General features: G+C 34.6%; 2 protein-coding genes across 4 annotated transcripts; one reads left to right on the plus strand and one right to left on the minus strand.

The window, feature by feature from the left end:
- The first annotated feature begins 477 nt into the window (after window positions 1-477).
- On the plus strand, window positions 478-3,626 carry LOC129903928 (probable inactive receptor kinase At2g26730). The gene is made up of 2 exons (XM_055979448.1): window positions 478-2,115; window positions 2,910-3,626. Exons 1-2 carry the CDS (start codon window positions 753-755, stop codon window positions 3,497-3,499), a joined length of 1,953 nt encoding a protein of 650 aa, XP_055835423.1. The 5' UTR covers window positions 478-752; the 3' UTR covers window positions 3,500-3,626.
- A 444-nt stretch (window positions 3,627-4,070) lies between these two features.
- On the minus strand, window positions 4,071-12,730 carry LOC129904434 (outer envelope protein 39, chloroplastic). 3 transcript variants are annotated; one of them, XM_055980005.1, is made up of 11 exons: window positions 12,458-12,730; window positions 11,059-11,125; window positions 10,923-10,958; window positions 10,611-10,755; window positions 10,013-10,171; window positions 9,825-9,895; window positions 9,664-9,742; window positions 9,429-9,544; window positions 8,152-8,299; window positions 6,665-6,734; window positions 4,071-4,583 (listed from the first exon to the last, which is right to left on the minus strand). In XM_055980005.1, exons 1-11 carry the CDS (start codon window positions 12,489-12,491, stop codon window positions 4,426-4,428), a joined length of 1,083 nt encoding a protein of 360 aa, XP_055835980.1. In that variant the 5' UTR covers window positions 12,492-12,730; the 3' UTR covers window positions 4,071-4,425. The 3 variants fall into 3 exon arrangements, with proteins under 3 accessions (XP_055835980.1, XP_055835979.1, XP_055835981.1); XM_055980004.1 differs by lacking the exon at window positions 12,458-12,730 and adding an exon at window positions 12,175-12,269; XM_055980006.1 differs by lacking the exon at window positions 12,458-12,730 and adding an exon at window positions 11,604-11,682.
- Window positions 12,731-15,712: the final 2,982 nt, after the last annotated feature.

Genomic DNA, 15,712 nt, shown 5'->3' on the forward strand with positions numbered 1-15,712 from the left:
ATTCAAATTATTACTTTCTTCCGTTCCAAAATAAGTGTCATATTAAAAATTTAAAACATAATTTTATACGTTTTTCCAACTATACTCTTATACTCTACTTTCTTTATAGTGTTCAATCCTTAAGAAACATTTAGTAAATAAGGGTAGTTTAGTAAACTGTACATTATATTTATTGATTTTTTTAATGGACATAATTTGTGTGTGACACTTATTTTGGGACATAGGGAGTAACAGATATACATTGATGGTGTAAAGAAGTTTATATTATCAGTATTGCAGGCCTTATTTTTCTGGATATTAGTCCCACTTATTATGGACAATATAGCATAATTTTCTCACGAACCATATAATTCTAGCACATCTGGTCAACCTTTCGAGGATATAATTAAGTAAATAAAAGTAACAATTTGAACTTTTAAATAATTATAAACTTTAACATGATATCAGAACACAGATGTCCTGAGTTCATGTCACGATCGTTGATCGCCACCTAGTACGAAATAAAATATGTGATCTATGTGTTTGATACATGGTCTGAAAGAAAAAAAAAAGAGTAGAGGATAAAGTTACAGAAAAAATCAGCAGCCGGCCTGTTTTGTATTTTAGTTGTTGTGTTTTCCGCCAAATGGCGCCAAATTAGTCGATTATCGACTATTCAAACATTGGGGATATCAATAATCATGACTGAATAATTCATCATAGCTTTATTATCCTCCTATTTTTGCCCCCACATTTGCTAGTATCATGCAAAAATGAACAAAGTTTTTACTTTTGCTTTGCTCTTCATTTCATTATTTTTCATTTTTGACACAACTAAATGTGATGAAACAGTGACTAGAGATGCATTGCTTCAGTTTCTTGCAGAGGTATCTAACAATAATAATACAATTCTTGGTAGTAATTCGGGCTGGAACTCGACATCTGATCCTTGCAAGGATAAGTGGCTTGGTGTTACTTGTAACGCGAAGACTCTCTCTGTGGAGAAAATCATTCTTGATGGTTATGATTTTTCTTCTGGAACGTTTGATGCTACCACAATTTGTAATGTGGAGCCTATCGCGGACACACTTTTCTTCCTGAGTCTCGAAAATGGTCTACTTCAGGGGGAAAACTTGGACAGTATAGATAAATGCAAGCATCTAACACACCTTGTTCTTGGTGGAAACCGGTTCTCCGGTAGCATTTCACAATCATTATCAAGATTGAATAATTTGAAAAGGCTTGACTTATCCAACAATGGATTATCAGGTGTTCTGCCTGATTTATCCAGGATTTCGGGGTTGATTGAATTCGAGGCTCAGAAAAACCAACTATCAGGGGAGATACCTGAATTTGATTTCTTGAACTTTGTTACATTTAATGTCTCTTTCAACAATTTCAGTGGATTGATTCCGCCTGATGGTGATCGTTTCCCAGTTAGTAGCTACATGGACAATCCTCTGTTGTGTGGCGCCCCATTGGCAAGAAAATGCTCATCGTTGTCCGAAAATTCAGAATCAGCTGATCATGAAAAGCCAAAGAGAAGCTTGTCAAGGGATGAAATTCTCATGTTTTCAGGTTATTTCCTGATAGGCCTGGCTCTGGTTCTTCTTATCCTACTATGTGTCTATAAAAAACGGAAGCAGAAGCAGCAGAAGAAGAAAGAATCAAGAATCAAGGCGATGAAAAAGGTTGCTACAGTTGATCATGATAGTACTATTACATCAACAGATCAATCTAAGAAAGGCGAAAGCAATTCAGATATCTCATCAGCTATCATTTCTTCCGATGAGAGCAACACTGCGGTTTCACAATCACTTGTGGTTCTTACGAGTCCTGAGGCTAATAACGGATTGAGATTTGAGAATTTGCTTAAGGCTCCAGCAGAGTTGCTTGGAAGAGGGAAACATGGTAGTATGTATAAAGTGATGTGTGACAATCCCAAAATGACACTGGCTGTTAAGAGGATAAAAGATTGGTCAATATCTGGTAGTGAATTCAAGAAAAGAATGCAGAAACTAGACAAAATCAGGCATCCAAATGTGTTGCCTGCTGTTGCCTTTTATTCTTCTAGACAAGAGAAGCTTTTGGTCTATGAGTACCAAAACAATGGTAGTCTTCTTCTACTTCTACAAGGTAAGTTTCAATCAATCTGCTCTTACAGTCTTCTGTGTTGTGTATTAAATTGTGTGACCGTTTCATCTAAGAACTTAAACTGCATTGAGAGTATGATTCTTTTTCATCAGCTAAGCATGTGAATTTTTTTATCAATAATGGGTGCAAGACAGTGAGATTTCAATATGTTTTAGTACCATATTGAATTGTGAGGCGTGGTCATCTAAAAACTTAAACTGTTAAAACGTGCAAACTTTGTTTACTTAATTAGATCAATGAGTAGTATTTAGGCTTTCAGGTGTGTGAAATGCTTTCTTTAAGGTATTAACTGTTATGAGGTAAGTTTTAGTCAGTTAACCTTTAACAAGGCATAAGTATCACTACATAACGTCGAAAAGTTTAAACAACATGAGGTATCCTTTTTCATGATTTAAGCATGTGAAAATTCTTTTTGATTATAGACGATTGTTGAGATTTGATTGTGCTCTAATATCATGTTAAAATGTGAGACATGGTCATTTAAAAACTTCCTCTTTAAAAAGTGTGAACTTTTGTTTATTAAAATGGACAAAGTTTAAGCTTTGATGCGAGTAGAACGCTTTCTTTTAGATATTAATTGCTCCCAAGTTCCAATGTGAACTATTGTTGTTGGGAACTGGCAAAATACCTTAGAAGATAAAACCAAGCTTCCATAATCCGCAAGCAACAAACAATTCTTGAATTTTTCTTGTAGAAACTTCATTTTGCCTTATCATCAACAAGCCGTTAAAACAATTACATCTTCTTCTACACTTATGTATAAATTTTCTTATCAGGAATCCAAAGTGGCCAAACATTTCATTGGAGTAGCAGACTTTCTATAGCAGCAGGTGTCGCCGATGCTTTAGCCTTTATGCATCAGGAGCTTCAACATGACAGAATTTCTCATGGAAACTTGAAATCATCAAACATTTTGTTGAACAAAAACATGGAGCCAATGATCGGCGAATATGGCCTTATGAGCATTGCAGAAATCAATACTACTACTGCAAGAAATTCCAATTATATCTTGCCTATAACTGATGAAAATGTAGGAGCAATCTTTAAAGGAGATGTTTATGCATTTGGTGTCATTCTTTTGGAGTTGCTAACAGGAAAAGTGCAAAACAATGGAATAGAACTTGCAAGTTGGGTTGTTTCTGTGCTAAGAGAAGAATGGACAGTTGAAGTGTTTGACAGAACTTTGATCCAACAAGGTGCTAGTGAAGAAAGGATGGTTAATTTGTTACAAGTTGCTGTTAAATGTGTGAACCATTCTCATGAGGCTAGGCCTAGTATAAACCAAGTTGCTCTCATGGTTACCACTATACGAGATGAGGATGACAGGTCCATCGACGTTTCTGCAAGTATTAGTACTATCATCTGATCAGAAAACGTTTCAAATCATCATTTTTCTCTTCAAGAATCTAGTTCACTGTTTTTTTCAGATAGACTTTTGGACAAAGGATGTACTTATTATTTGTCATAAGCTCATGAATTATTTAGACATTCAACATGTTTATAGGAGTGATATTCTCCTGCTTGTAGCAATGTCTTTACTCATCTTGATTTAAGTCTATGACATAGATAAGATAAAAAATGATCACATTCACCGGAAAATGCAAGTAGCATACATTGAGGATAAAATATGAGAAGGTTGTTTGAGATGGTGTGGTCATGTCTTGCACCAACCTACAAATGCACTGACCCGTATATGTGAAACTATGGTGAGTGCATGTGTTAGAAAAGGACAAGGTAGACCTAAAATCACATAGAAAAAAGTTGTCTCGAGAAAACTATAATTTGTTGGGATCAATGCAGACTTAGTTGGTAGAATGAACAATTTTATCTGTGGACAGATTTGATCGACTTAATCCAGTGCTAAACTAGTAAATCAAACTCACATCATTTGTAACTTTGGTATTCAATATTAGTAAATGAAATCAATTGACAAATTTCTATATTTGTAAAATAAAAAAGAAATTGAATGTGTATATTGTCTATTGTAAACAGGTTATGAACTTTGACATTAAGACTAACTTCCTGATGGTCACTGTAAGAATTTACAAATTTCTATCTGATCTTTAAAGAGGTACAGAAAAAATGGAACCACCTGTGTGCACTAATTTGCTCAATATGCTTTTCAAAAAAATCATGTTGTCCCTATGAGAAAACAGTCTCTGTTCCCAATAAGGGAGGGGCCACTGCTCGGAGCCTAATATCCGATCCCTTGCAGATATCCTCATAAATTTTCTCTATGGATACAGCGCTGATCATAAATTATGTCACGGTTGCAAGTGTTGTGGTTAAGACTCATGAAGGGAGGTTACTGAAGCCAAAGTACACAGTTCGTTGTTGAAATGCATTGAATGCATAGTCCACCTGGAAATGTCCCAACTGAGACTTGAATCTAAGGCCATATCCGCAGCCAACTCCATTTCCTGGTTTGCCATGCCTAAGAGCAGGATTTCCTGAAATGCATCAATAGCTCAAATGTTAGAAGAAAATAAGTTGGAAAACACTTCTTATGAAACAAAGGTATACTGATAGAAGAAAATATCTGGATAGTGTACTCTTTTCATCCACACAAAAAAAAAAAAGGCCAAACATCGAGAAGCCCAAATTGTTTATGTATGAATTTCTGAGGGATACACATGCATGAAAGGATGAAGCATATGTCTCATTGTTTGTTATGAAAGCAGACAATCATCTAAATATAGAAGTCCAGAATTCTGAGATTCAGAGAGCTTGTACTGTGTGAATGCTAAAGTTCAGTCAGTTCCTATGATCCAGAAACTAAGAAAATGTAACCATTGTTGTAATGGACTCAAATATCAACCCCTATTGTGAAAAGTCTTACCATTTTACCTAAACTCCAGAGGGCAGAGCTTTTTGTTTTTTCTTTCTCCTATTTTCTAAAAACTTTTAACTTGTATATTATCTTATTTAGAAGAGCTTTATCTTGCTCGTCAATATTTCTATCTATGAAAAATGGAACATTTATATATCATACTACAAAAAGAAAAAAATGCATCCTCTTTATATGTAGAAACCACAAAAGGAAACAAGAAACTGAAAGTATTAATTCTAGGAATCTGTTAGCTGACGCAACTAAGTTTCTTTCCCTTTCAACACTTTCCCCTCTCATTGGAATGAAGTTATAAATTATAATTGTAGGATTTGTAGCTGAAAAGAATCAGATCCTTCCTTTTCGATACACCCCCTCAAAATAGAACCAAAATATCTTCCATTGCTAGCTTACGCACTAAATTGTACAATTGTTTTGTGAACTCCGCGAAATGGAAAATTCTCCCTAATTTGTCTCATATAAACCTAAGCTACAGACAGGCATTCAGAAAGAGTAAATAGTTTGCATTATCCAACACAACATATGATATAGCAAACTATATTTTGTGCTATCAAGGCCATAGACCTCATCATCTGATAATGTAAAGGAACTAGTTTCAACCAGGTTGCAAACTTGCAGCACTAAAGAGAGATCTAATATTCAGGTATAACCATATGATACCGAACGTGCATGTTTTTAATTGACCTACAAAGCTTACTAGAACAGTCAGGGTGGATATTAAGATTATACCGAAAATGATTGAACTTCTCCAATCTCATTTGGAAAGCATTTGCTTTTACTATGAAATCCGAATATTTTAATATCTTGCTAAGAGACACTTCGAGTACTGCTACCTCTGTAGCTATACACGACTGAATTAGCAAACTCTACACCCCCTTAAAAATGATTTGGCAAAACCAACTAGTGTTACATTACATTTTTCGTAGATATGCTCATCATCATGCTGATGAGGATTGTCTTCACACACTTATCCTAGATATCTTATGAGAACATATGAGGATCTACGTTTTTACAGTGAAACCTAAAATATGGACTTAGATCTCGAAAGTAGCAGTTAACCATAACCCGAACATCATTAAGCTTAACTGCTTAAGTCATAAGCTAAATCATTAACAGCTTCATGGGAAACAAAAGTTTGAAACCCTTACAACAAGTAGCCTACTCAATACAGGGCCAACAGCAGTAAGGCAGATAAAAAGCCTGAAATAAACAACTTTTTTTTTAAACTGATAACTTTAGTCTATATATCCACAGGTGTACTACAACAGAAGTGTAGTTCCCCTTCAAAAGTGTTACAACTTATAGAGAAATACAGCCTTAATCTGAACTGCGGCCTATAAACAATCTAGCACATCAAAGATGTCTTCTGTCCTAAAACAAACAACTTAAAAAGAAGAAATGCAAAATACACAGAAAAAATAATAATTTCTCAAACAAATCATTTGCAGTAGTCATATATAATGGCAGCCCCTCCCCCACCCCCTGCAAAACCTAACCAAAGCAACATAAGAAAACAAAGAAAGACAATACAACTAAACAAATAGACATTCTCAAACATTTCCAAAAGGAATAATCGACATGAATGTTTTCTAAAATTCTCATATATATTTTTCTAATTTTCAACAGTAGTCAGTGACATTAAGCAAACCTTCTGCATGATGTAAAAATTACTAAGGTACTAACCGGGCACATGACGACCTGAGCCCAAATCAGATCCACAATCCAAGAAGACGGCACCATCAAGCATATGGCTCTGGATAAGAAGTGTTGGATGTGAGACTCCACAATATAATATTTAGTAGGTCCAAATGGATGCAGACATGTCAGTATCTAGACTAGGAAATACTAATTCCACAGACAATGTAAAAGCAAGTAAGCGATAAATTAAACAAGGGAACTCCATTCCTTCTCTTGCAGGCGCAGATAAGAGGACACAACTAGCATTTTACTTTTGATATCCTGTTACATCATTTCTTACAACTAATCATTTCCTCTCTTCTTTTTAACAATAAATTCTGATAACTAACTTTTGAAATACAGTTCTTTCTTCAAATTAGAAAAAAAGGTACTTTTGACTTTAAAGAGCTCTCATATGATGATTAATCTTACAATACAATTCTTACATAACGACAGGACAATTCTTCAAGGTCAAATTCTTCACCTAAGACAGGACATCATTGTCAATAAGAAGTCATGCATCCCCCTTAACACCACTTAAGAGTCTGTCCACCCTATCTGCTACTAAATCATAAAAGTTTGTATTATAATGCTCCAGAAAGATGAAAGAAAGTTCTAATCGAAAGACTGAAAAGACATTTTGGTATTAAAGGGATCAAAGTAAAAAAAATTAATAGAATTAAGCCCTTGCAAGTCCCTCTCAGAAGCTATGTTGCTCGGACTTTTCAAAAATGCAGGTGCGTGTTGGATCCTTAAAAAGTAATGCATTTTTGGAGGATCCAACATGGGTGGTGCAAAATTATTTTTGATGATTTAAGTGATTGACAAGGTATGACATTGTTAATTTCAAACTCAGAAGATCCTATGAGTTTGCTTGTATTTAAGAGTTAAATGTTGCTGGTATTTCCAGCTGCTAGCTTGATTGAAAAAGCTGATAGATACAAATAATATTATAATACCTTAACACAATCAGATTTAAATAACTGTATTCTGTTTCATACTAAGAGCAATAGATTTTTAGTCAAGCGCACCAAGTGCGTGTGATAAGTAGAAATTCACAATTCTAAAGAGTCTTGAGTTTCCCATAGAAAGCATGTGGCTCAACAGTAAAGAGGAAGCGAGCCTATAGAAAATCGAAAATGAAATAAAGAAAATTCCATGAGTAGATAGAGTCAATGGTACGACAGACAGCGCTGCCTACACGCGAGGAAAATCAATTCTGGCTTCAAAAGGGACGTTTCTTTTGATAAATAAATGGAAATTTTTAGCTTCCGAGGTTGAGCTCTCAAGTCTGTGCTACACAGTTGCTTCTTTTTTTTTTCTGGTTCTGAATCATTGCATGCCATTTGAAATTAGCAAGATTTTGTTCATATTTTTGCATCATTAAGGAACTTCACAGATGAGAATGATAATAGAAAAAACTTTTGCAAAATGTGGAACCAAACGACTTTCCCAAAAGGCAAAAATCCAACAATTTACGAATCAAACCATACCAAAGGAAACGTCAGTTCATTGTTAGCAACCAGACAAGATCTACCACAACCAACAGCTCCATCACCATATCCTCGGACGCTACCAAGCCCACCAATTGCAAAAGCTTGATAAGGAGCTATATCCCCCACGATGGAACCACCAGTGAGGCTGTCAGAGAAAAAGGTAGGACTTCAGGATATGGAAAGATGCATTAGAAAGGAAAACAAGAAAATAAAACTATACAGGATAGAAAACATTGTTTAACATCAAGGCTTAAGATTTTTTGCAAGACTAATATCAACATGAATGTGTCCTCGAGAAAAATTCCCAACTTCTTGTTGATACGACCCATGCACCATATGACCAGAAGTGCGTGGGCAGGAGGACTAGAATCATGACTATAGTCACCTTGTTCCCTTTTCAATCATGTGAATCCAGTGCTGAAGGACCAATAATATAGTATCCCATTCAATAATTTCTCTCAACACTCAAGAGTAAAAATGTATCTAGCATCACCTCTCTATCAACTTTTAGATCAGTGGATACTCCCCACTCCCATGCTACCCAGAGCAAAACTCTTTGGAGATGGCTGGTTGCTGGAGAATCAATGTTTTGCTTAGTTTCTATAGTCCTATTCCAGATAGAACGGAGAGCTTTTCTCTCTCAGACCTAAATATTAACATTTCACTAAGAAGACGGGAAAAACTAGTAAATCTGAATAAACAATTAAAGATATTTTTCAAGCAGTAGAAGCTAATAAATCTGACTAACAATTGAAGATATATTTATCGAGAACAAACAAATAAATAAGCAGAATCCAGATTCTCAATACTTTATTAGTTCGAAAAGCAAAGTAGATAAAATCTCATTATTCCAAGTCCAGCCGTGTTTACTTGTTTCTATAAATATCAAAGCACATAGATTTTGACCTCTCCAATGCATGTCGTATTTCAAACATCTTTCACCCTTGAATTCCTTACACTGTTTCCCTGGTGCTTCGATAATTTAGTTCATTACTTCCTACATGCTTCCTCTTGTGCTTCTCACATTAATATTAGGCCATTCCTGAGTAACTTACCAATAAATCATCAGACACTTGAAACTTGAAAGCACTTAATGCTAACTTTCACTATTTCATATATGTTGTTCTTGTGGCAATTGGATGCTTTAATTATCTTTATTTCATTTTTATATCTTTGTTTGATTAGTTAATGAAGTACTGGTTGAACTTGGTTGTAAGAACCAACTATGCCAAATTGATAAATCTACAACTGTCCTAAATATAAATGTCTCTCACCTCGTCAAGAGAAAAGCCGGCCCAAGTTTTAGTCCCCTTGATGCAACAAACTTGAATCTGTTGAAGATCAGCCACTTGGAAAGAATAGGAACCCCTTGCTCAATTTGCAGGCTAAACTGGACAAGTGTGTGCACATATTTTAGAAAGCATATAGCACATTGTATGCACTTGATATCAAAATCAAAGTGAAATTGAGAATATTTGCACCACTTTTTGTGTTTAGAAAGTGAATTACTTGAGAAAAACTACGGTCGTTTGCTTTTGCATATCGGGACTCCTGTTTAACTACTACCATACTGTCATGATAGCCACCACTGCAAAGCAAGCATTTTGTGAGTATACACAGAGTCAGAATCCAATTAAATGAAGTTAAAAATCAGTAATAGCTTAAGCTACCTGCAAGTCACCGGAAACCCGTGAATATCTCTGTTTATTGACCGACCCTCATCACTTAGAGGACGAATATGCTGCATGAGAAATAACATTCACGTTTTCCTTAAAAAAATCAAGGCTTAGAGAATCACACTTGAAGTTTAAATAACATGTGTATAGAGTTGCCATTAAGTGCTATCATTTGCTCTTACCTCAAATTTTATACTTGTCTTGCTGCTCCAGTTGGAACTTGCTGGCTCACTCAAATCTAAGCCAGCAGATAAGCGAGATAAGTTAACTCCACCACTTCCTGAGCGAGAGAAGTTGTCATCTGGTAAGCCATGGACCCCAATCTCGGGAGAAACGGAATGCTGGACAACAAGATAGTTCGGATTAAAGTCCATGATGTGTCAGATTTTCCATACATAACAATAAGTTGCCTTAAAGCCAACTCTCTAGCTGACACTTAAATTAGGTTGAACTAGTTCTCAATAAAAATAAAAATGACTCCAAGGCAGATATTTTACACAGAAGAGTAACACTCTTCACCACAATATGGTCCTCTTTATAACTGATTCAACATTGGTAATGAAATTCTAAGAACAATGGGAGGTGGAATTTCTTATTTTAAACATATTCAGACCCACATATTTAATGTGAATTCCAATCAAATGAGTTCCACAACCCTTTCATGAACCAGACTATTTCAAAATTCAAAATATTCAGTCCTAGAGCGTTTGTTCTTCTTTTGGAAAAAAAATACTAAGAAATAAATAAAACTAGATAAAATAAAGTTTGAGTATAGCACACCTGAACGACAAAAGCCTGTTGAGCAAGCCATTCTGGTCTTGGCTTCCGGTAAGTAATCAAGATATTGGAATCATAGAGTCCTTTATCCCACAAAACATCAAGCTTCTCGCTCTTGCCAAATAAATTTGGGTGTTTTATGCAAAGACTGCCAGAATAAAAACAAAATGATTATCAATCTAAGTATGAGTAGAAAAAGAACTGTTTAAACCCACACCCTCAACCCTCAATCCTTACAAACCCCAACAAAAATTAATAACCAAAACAAAAAGAAGCTACAAATTTCAAGAGTAGGGCATGAGAGAACTATGTTACCTGCCAATTACCAATTCAAGGGGGCTGCCAGAATTCCTGTTTACGGAGACAGAGCGGCAATATATAGAAAGAAACAAAGAGTGAAGAACTGATGAATACAATATCAATTGGAAGAAGTGCTTTAATATGTAATAACCTGAAAGGCTGAAGCATCAAAGCAGCGCATAGTTTATGGGTGAAATCCACATTGACATCTATTTTAGCTGCAACAAAGACCAATTCAAATTCAAGAAAGTAAATAAAAATAAAATCTTTACAATATAAAGCACAAAAAAGAACTATCAGTCAGCAGCCACTATGGCCAATCAAAAACACATTTGCATAAGCGCAATTCAAAAGAAAGTTTCCAATCTTTTGTGAGAGAAAATATAAGAAAGAGAATTTTCAATCTTTGCAATCATGAAGCAAACCAATTTTCAATCTATTTTAGCAGCAGCAAAAAAGAACAAGTAAAATTAAAGAAGAATTCACTATTTACAATATAAAGCACAAAAAAGAACTATCAGCACCATTTATATCCAACCAAAACCACATTTGCATTAAGCACAACAAAAAGAAAACCAAAACTATAGATACCCTCTATTGACACCCAAAAAACACTTCATCAAACACAAATTTCAGAGAGCTATGAGATAATAATTTAGGGTTTTATTCAAGAAATGAAAGAGAAAAAGAAGAGACCTTTGCCAGCATGAATGCTTTTCAGAGCAGCCATTAGCCTATTAATGAGTTTCCCACCATTCAAATTGATTGAAAATTCAATCTTTACAATATAAAGCACAAAAAAGAATTATCAGCACCTACTATATCCAACCAAAACCACATTTACAATAGGCACAACAAAAAGAAAACCAAAACTATAGATACCCTTTATTGATACCCTCAAAAAAACAAAATTTCAGAGTGTTGTGAGATAAATTGTGGGTTTTTATTTATTTGAGAATGAAGGAGAAAAAGAAGCCAGCATGAATGCTTTTCTGAGCACCCATTAGACTATTAATGAGTTTCCCACCATTCAAATTGATTAAAAATTCAATCTTTACAGTGCAAAACACAATAAATAACTATCAGCACACCACTATAGCCAACCAAAACCACATTTACCTAGGCACAACAAAAAAAATAAAAAACAACTTATACCCTTTATCGACACCTCAAAAAAACACTTCATAAAACACAAATTTCAGAAAGTTAATTATGAGATAGTAAAATTTGGGTTTTATTCAAGAAATGAAGGAGAAAAAGAAGAGACCTTTGCCAGCATGAATGCTTTTCTGAGCACCCATTAGACTATTAATGAGTTTCCCACCATTCAAATTGATTAAAAATTCAATCTTTACAAAACAAAACACAAAAAATAACTATCAGCACACCACTATAGCCAACCAAAACCACATTTGCCTAGGCACAACAAAAAGAAAACCAAAACTATAGATACCCTTTAGTGACATCCCAAAAAAACACAAATTACAGAGAGTTATGAGATAATAAATTTGTGGGTTTTATTCAAGAAATGAAAGAGAAAAAGAAGAGACCTTTGCCAGCATGAATGCTTTTCTGAGCACCCATTAGCCCATTAATGAGTTTCCCACCATTCAAATTGATTGAAACTTTCTACAAGGTCTGTTGTATTGAGTAATTAGTGTTTTTTTTGTACTTATTCTCAGTGTCTCGTAGTTTATAGGCTTTGTGGGTATTGTATAATAGAATAAAAAGAGAACATAAGAAGAGGGAAAATTTGGGAATCGCTAATTCCCAAGTTATCTCTTGCTTTGTAGATTGGCTTACCACTCTTTGAGTCTTGAGTCTTACCCCCTACCTCTTTGCACGTGGTGTTCAATTCCGCCTTTCAATTAGAAATTGTGACACCCGAACCCATGGGTGGCTTTTAAAAATTGACAATAATTTTCACTTAGACATTTCAATTAAGTTTTATTTATTTTAAATATCTCAATTAAGATTTTGATGTGTCATTTTAACACTTTATGCTAACTTGGCACATTATATGCGCTGCAATTATTTTAAGCGCGTGAATAATGATTTTTAAAAAAATAATATTTTTTTCTTGTTCTTCTTCTTCTTCTCCATTTTCTAGCTAACATTTTTCATCTATGGTGAAATAGATTTGATGATACCAAATATAAAGTGAATTTGAATGCCACGAGATTTTCTCAAGCTTAAACATCTTTTCTTGTTTTGTTGCCTTCTTCCTCCTCGAAATAATTTGAAAAACATCGACAAAGATTTTTAAAATTCTCCAAATCATTTTGAAGACATCTTCATATAATCAATTTTTTAGTAGATTCAGTAATTTATAGATCCACAAATCATTCTTCACGTATTCTTATTCCTTTGCACATATGAGAATTGATTTTTTTTTCTTCCACTACTTATTAATAACTAATTTTTAGAAGTAAAGAAGAAAAAATTGTGCTTTTATAAAATAAAATTTTAAAAATAGTTAAACTCTTTTAAAGTATTTTTGAAGATGATATGGGTAGGGTTGGAGTGGGTGGGGGTGAAGATGAAGATTTGGTTGGGTGGGGGAGGAGTTGGGGTAGGTAGGGTTGGAGAAGGCAACGGGAGGATTGGGTGGGGCTGGAGAGACGACTGGGAGGGTGGGGGTTAATAAAAGTTGTTAATTTTTCTTTTTTTAAAAAAAAAATATTATTTGAATAAAAAATATCACATGTCATCAAGTTATTGGCCATTTTTTTCTGCTCAAAAGTGACTATTTGAGAAATATTTTTGATATGCATATGTCACGTGTCTTCGTTTAATTCGCCACTTTGACACGTTATCGACGAGTGCATTACACACACTTTAGATATTTGGGTGATTGTAAAAAAAGTATCAAAATGACACATCGGGACCTTACTTGAGGTGTCTAAAATGAGCAACGCTTAGTTAAGGTGTCTAATTGAAAGTTGATGCCAACTTTAGGGAGTCACCGATGGCTTCCGCCCCCCCAAATATGATTTAGGTATGCATTGGTCGGATCGATTTGGTTTAATTCATTAATTTTCAGTATAATAAAATATTTTTTTATCGTTTTTTATTCTTAATAGTTTAGTTTTTGATTTAATCAGTAAAAAAATATTCATAAAACAATTATATTACTTCTCCGATAATTGCCACGACAAGACACCAACGTAACTTTACGGAATGTTCATAAAATAGGTTCAGTAGTAACTAACATGAAAAGAACTATACAAGTGCAACACAAATAAAATAACTAAGATAGTAATGTGAATTGAAGGTTAACCAATAAGGTATTGATATTAATATTTAATATTTATGTAGAGGTAAAGTAGTAAGTTAGATATGCTTCAATGAGTTATCAGTTTACCCAATAATCAATACTAAAAATCCAATATCGAATCAACAACAACCCAGTGAAATTCCATAACGTGGGGTCTGGAGAAGGTAAAGTGTACGCAGACTTTACTCCTACCAAGGTAGGTCGGCTGTTTTCGAGAGACCTTCGGCTCAAAAGAAGCATAAAAAGAGGCCAGATAAGGCTAAGAAGTTCAAAGCGATATGGAAAAGAAAATAACGAATAACGTAAATAATGAAAGCGACATAGATAAAATAGAGTAAACAAAGTACAGAAAGTAATAAAAAGATAATAACAGAAGTCAGAGCACAAGAAATTATAGTACGCTAATGCGCCTACTAATACGGAAGAATACTGAGACTATATATCAGCCTTCTGCCCTAATATGAGTCCTCCACACCCTCCTATCTAAGGTCACGTCCTCGATAAGCTGTAACTGCGTCATGTCCTGTCTAATCACCTCTCCCCAATATTTCTTCGGCCTACCTCTAGCTCTTCTGAAACTATCCATGGCCAACCTCTCACACCTCCGCACTGGGGCATCTGTGTCTCTCTTCTTCACATGCCCAAACCATCTTAGTCACATTTCCCGCATCTTGTCTTCCACCGAGGCCACTCCTTCCTTATCCCGAATAGCCTCATTTCTAATCTTGTCGCTCCTGGTATGCCCACACATCCATCTCAACATTCTCATCTCGGCTACTTTCATCTTTTGAACGTGAGAGACCTTAACTGGCTAACACTCCGCCCCATATAACATAGCCAGTTTAACCACCATTTTGTAGAACTTGTCCTTAAGTTGTGGTGGCACCTTCTTGTCACATAGCACATCGAAAGTGAGCCTCCATTTCATCCACCCTGCCCCAATACGATGTGTGACATCATCGCAATATCGAATCAATAACCCGATAATTTTTTTTTATAAAATCATTAAAATTCTATTAACCCAATAATCCAATAGCAATAATCTAATAATATTTTTTTCGATTTTTGCACACTCCTGCTTATATTATTAGTCCTGGTTGATGAGAGGTATGGGGTTCGAGTCTTCATAATATGAAATTATTTTTGTTAGAAAATATTTATTTTTTAATTTGAAATTTTTTGACATGAAATTGGATTTAGTCGTGCTTTGTGGATATCGAACGCGGATGAAAAGTAAAAAAAAAAATTTATTGATCGAGAAATTTTAGTAGCTCATTGATTTACTGATTGACTTTTTACTTTACTAATGAGGTTGAATTTTTCATCTTGTAACCCGTTTTTTCTTCTTCTATCCATTTTCTTTCTTTTAAAAAAAAGGTACGAGTTGATTCATGTTAGATTTTGTTATTAGCATTAGAAATCTACTATTTTAATTAGAGGTATCAGATGGAAGATAAAACTACATTTAAACGAGTTAATATTTTTTTACCAATTTTCATTAGAGAAATTATTTTCGTTAAATTTAAGG

The sequence above is a fragment of the Solanum dulcamara genome, chromosome 9 (genome assembly GCF_947179165.1).
Source record: "Solanum dulcamara chromosome 9, daSolDulc1.2, whole genome shotgun sequence".
Taxonomy (NCBI): Eukaryota; Viridiplantae; Streptophyta; class Magnoliopsida; order Solanales; family Solanaceae; genus Solanum; species Solanum dulcamara.

What these genes read in the sequence shown, in the direction of transcription:
- LOC129904434 (XM_055980005.1), bottom strand. Translation starts at nt 12,491, where the DNA reads ATGGGTGCTCAGAAAAGCATTCATGCTGGCAAAG. An exon ending in GGGTTTCCGGTGACTTGCAG is followed by an intron (nt 9,743 to 9,824) that starts GTAGCTTAAGCT and finishes CTTGCTTTGCAG; the next exon opens with TGGTGGCTATCATGACAGTA. An exon ending in CCGGCTTTTCTCTTGACGAG is followed by an intron (nt 8,300 to 9,428) that starts GTGAGAGACATT and finishes TTTCTCTGACAG; the next exon opens with CCTCACTGGTGGTTCCATCG.
- LOC129903928 (XM_055979448.1), top strand. Translation starts at nt 753, where the DNA reads ATGAACAAAGTTTTTACTTTTGCTTTGCTCTTCATTTCATTATTTTTC. An exon ending in TCTTCTTCTACTTCTACAAG is followed by an intron (nt 2,116 to 2,909) that starts GTAAGTTTCAAT and finishes TTTTCTTATCAG; the next exon opens with GAATCCAAAGTGGCCAAACA.